Consider the following 3696-nt stretch of genomic DNA (forward strand, 5'->3'; position numbering starts at 1 on the left):
TGCGGGCGCTGCGCTGCCGGCTCGCCGGTCTTTCACCGAACTCGTCTTCAGCGCTTCTGGGCCTGAAGGTCTCCGCGTCCGCCGAGGTTTCGTTGTAATTATCCACACTGGTGTCTGTTTTTAGCCCCCCTTCTGAAAATCAGCTTCTAATATTGTGCAGGTTGGCTCCTGCTTCAGTCAATTTTCTTTCTCCTATTTCCCTTCAACCTCCCGACTGTAACCAAACGTTAAGAAAACATATTTCGAGGGCGGCGAGTTCCTCTTTGTTTTAGGTGGAGAATTGCTGAAGAGAAAGGGAATTACTGACGGAAATGAAGGGAGCTGGTTCCAGCTGGTTCCTTCCTTGCTGGTCGGTCAGTGTATCTGTTTGTGTTGCCCCTCACAGGGTCTAATGAGGTTCAAGATGTGGGATGCAAATTTATAGGAAACCAAGAGTTTTTAACTTCAAAAATCATGGACCAGCTTGATTTCTTAAAAAAAAATAACTTTTCCTGGAAGTGAATTTTGCCCCTGTCAGATTAATTTCCTTATGAAGTGTTTATGGAGCGGACTCTGTTGCTAGTTCCGTCACCAGGATAAAACATTAACGTCTATTTCTGAAGCTGAGGCATCTCTGGAGTCCGGGCGTTACATCCAACATCATCTGGCAGTGAGTGTTGTGTAACCATAAACAGTTTATGGTGCCAAATAGCTTTGTGTACATATCATCAATCAATTGTGGTCTAGTTGTTAAACTTGCTGCTCTAGTGAAACAAAATATCACTTATTTTAAGAATAATGGGAAATTATTCTTTTTTCACTCTGAAGCTGCAGGATTTGCTGGTGGGAATTCCTTGCGTTTAAGCGTATATCCTTTTAAAGTTTCAGGTTAAAATGAGTTTATGAATAATTTGAACCGTAAGGATCCATACAGTGTAGTTCTGTAGGAAGAATATGCTTGTTTGCATTTCAAAACAATTTGGCTATTACTGTCTTAACACTTTTTGTCTATTTGCTGAGGGTAGCAGTAAGATCTACCTACCTCAGTCATAAAATACCAATAAATATGGAATCATCTTGCATCTTCTTTTCCTCATATTTATCTCCACATATGCAATCAACTGGTTTGACTCCTGAGGGGAGATAAGAATCCTCTAAAGTTGTCCTGTACAAGAACCGAACAAGCTCGTGTCGATGTAATAATTCCAACTAGTAATTTCTTCAGCATTAAGTGTGTTGAATGTAAAGCAGTTGACTCAAAACTTTAGCACAGAGGCTTCTTAATCTCTAGTTCATAGGGGATTTGTTGAGTCTTCTCTGTTTTGCAGTTGGTTAAAGAGTAGTTCAGACTGGAAAAGTGTACCATGTAAACAAGAAGTCTGTTGTAACTGCGCCTCTGTACATACACGTTTCGTGAATAACGTGATTCACTGTCCCCTGTATAATATTTTACTTACGAGTAATTTGACACAAGCAGTTGGTTGAATGCTCCGTTTCTGTAACTTTCCAGTGAACCAGGGGGCTCCTTGGGAGCGCTTAATGAAAGTATTGTTACTTTTTAAAAATAAAAAATAGTTTGGAGTGCCAAAATGCAAGGTAAGTATGGTTCCACTATTTAAATTGTCATGTTTACTGAAAGTCTAAAATGTGTTCTTAATTTTTAAGGTGCTTCCTGATTTGAATCTGGAAGTGACGTGCTATAAACATGAATAATTTGTTCTTTGGTATTTTTTTAGGATTAAAAAAATATTGGCTATTTATAAACTGTATCTTTATTTTATTATTCTTTCTATTATCTTTCTGTATCTTTTTTTACTTTCTTTTGGATAGAGAAGAGGGTGATGGGCCCTGCATATGATTTTAACGCTCACCTTGTTTTTCACATAGTTCTGCAAAGTTATCCTAGCGTTGGTTGCAGTGTTACCCAGCGCTGCTGCTGACTTCCTTCAGGACAATAATTTGCTGCCAACAAAAGGCTTTTCCTACAGGAGCATATGCAGCCAGATTGTCCTTTCTTCAGCTTTGTTTTTTAACCTCTGGTTCGATAGTTTGACTTGAGGTTTTCTAAGGTTGGAAATCTTTTTCTGTTTCTACAAATTCAGTGAAAATAAGTGCCTGGGAAGAGATGGTAGGATCTTGTGTCCTGACTGAAGGAGACATTGCAGCATGTTCTCATCTTTTTGCTGGGATAATAGGCAATGGTGAAAGATGAAAAACTTTTAACTGCAGGAGAAACTTTACTGTGAACTTCTTCCTCTGTAGACCTCATCAAATTCTGTGGGAGGAAGAATTTGATGATGGAGGAAATACTAATCATGTATGATTCTACAGGAGGAGAAGACATGTCTCTGAAGTTCTAAGTCTGGAAAATATGTTTACTAAATTTTTCAGGCACACTTTGGCATACTAATCTAGTAAACTTGTGCTTCCACACTTTAATTCCTGTCCCACTCAAGACTTCTTCTTTGAAGTTGCTGAGGTACAGGAGTGTATATTTCTGCATATGAATTCTAGAAAGTTTGCAGTGTGAAATACACCGTGTTCGTGTGATTTCTTGTCTATAAAGTAAATGCCTTGCAATAATCTTCATTTATAGCTGAAGTATCACAAAAGAATTAGCACCTTGTTCTTAATATTGACTGTTTTTCATTCTTTTCTCAGATTCTGTCCAAGTGGAGATGCTTCAAAAAAATATGTCTTCTAAAAGTGAGAATGAAACATCGAACAGATCCCAGAATTTGACAGACAGCTTGCAGGGTGTAACCCCAACAAAAAAAGAGGAGCTCCCAACAACAGCTAAAATCAATTCAGTGACCGCAGTAAAACCATCTACAGCAAAAGGTGTTTCTCTGCCATATGCTCTGTCTCGTGAAGTGACCCCTAGTCCTGTATCTCAAATGGATGTTGATGCTTCTGAAGATACTAAAATTGAGGAAGAGGATCTTCTCACAGATTTGAAAGACACGTTAAATAGTTCACCACCCATCATCAAAGAAACTCTGGAATCAGATGGAGATGACTATGGTACTTATGAAACGACATCGAATTCCAGGTACAACCCAGACCTTTTAGAGATACCAGAAGATGACGACTCTGACATCATTAGTAATTACAATGAGGAGATCAAGACCCTTGATGAGAAGATAAAAGATGTTTCTGTCACAGGGTTAGAAGAAGATGATGACAGCCATTTCTTTTTCCATCTGGTTGTAGTTGCCTTCTTAGTAGCTGTTGTTTATGTCACCTATCACAATAAGAGGAAGGTATGTAAGCTGGGAGAGGTTGAGAGAAACACTTTTAGTATTTAAAGTGAAATTGCATTGCTTGGACGCTTTTTTTAATAAGAGGAAATTAGCTTTTTGGAGAATTAAATCTTTGATCACCTCGTCTTGTGATAATAATCTGCAGATCATTACTGTCGCTTTTGTCTACACAATGAAAATGAACTTGAATCAAACAGATTAGAAAATCAGTTAATTGATAAAGCCAGTAATCAATCAGTTCAGTAATGGACAACAGGCATTTTACAACATGAGTTCTGTAAATGGGACCTGAGCCAAATCGGGTGAAGGTGATTAACTAATTTGGTTTCTGCACAGGATTATAAACAGCAAATTAAGGAAGGTTTAATCCCAAATGGCGTGGGAATGTTCTTGTTAATAGCTGATAATCCTGTAATAAGTATTCACTTTAGAATCATAGAATGGTTTGGGTTGG

At 38.2% G+C, this 3696-nt stretch overlaps 1 protein-coding gene across 1 annotated transcript; it reads left to right on the plus strand.

The window, feature by feature from the left end:
- Positions 1–1568: 1568 nt before the first annotated feature.
- LOC104518630 (keratinocyte-associated transmembrane protein 2) lies at positions 1569–3242 on the plus strand (the record flags this gene model as incomplete). Its single annotated transcript, XM_010176659.2, has 2 exons — positions 1569–1575; positions 2641–3242. Coding segments are annotated over exons 1-2 (609 nt in total), but the record flags the coding sequence as incomplete, so codon positions are not given.
- Between the last annotated feature and the right edge of the window lie 454 nt (positions 3243–3696).

This window comes from Antrostomus carolinensis, unplaced genomic scaffold, assembly GCF_000700745.2.
Source record: "Antrostomus carolinensis isolate BGI_N321 unplaced genomic scaffold, ASM70074v2 C13666494, whole genome shotgun sequence".
NCBI classification, from domain to species: Eukaryota; Metazoa; Chordata; class Aves; order Caprimulgiformes; family Caprimulgidae; genus Antrostomus; species Antrostomus carolinensis.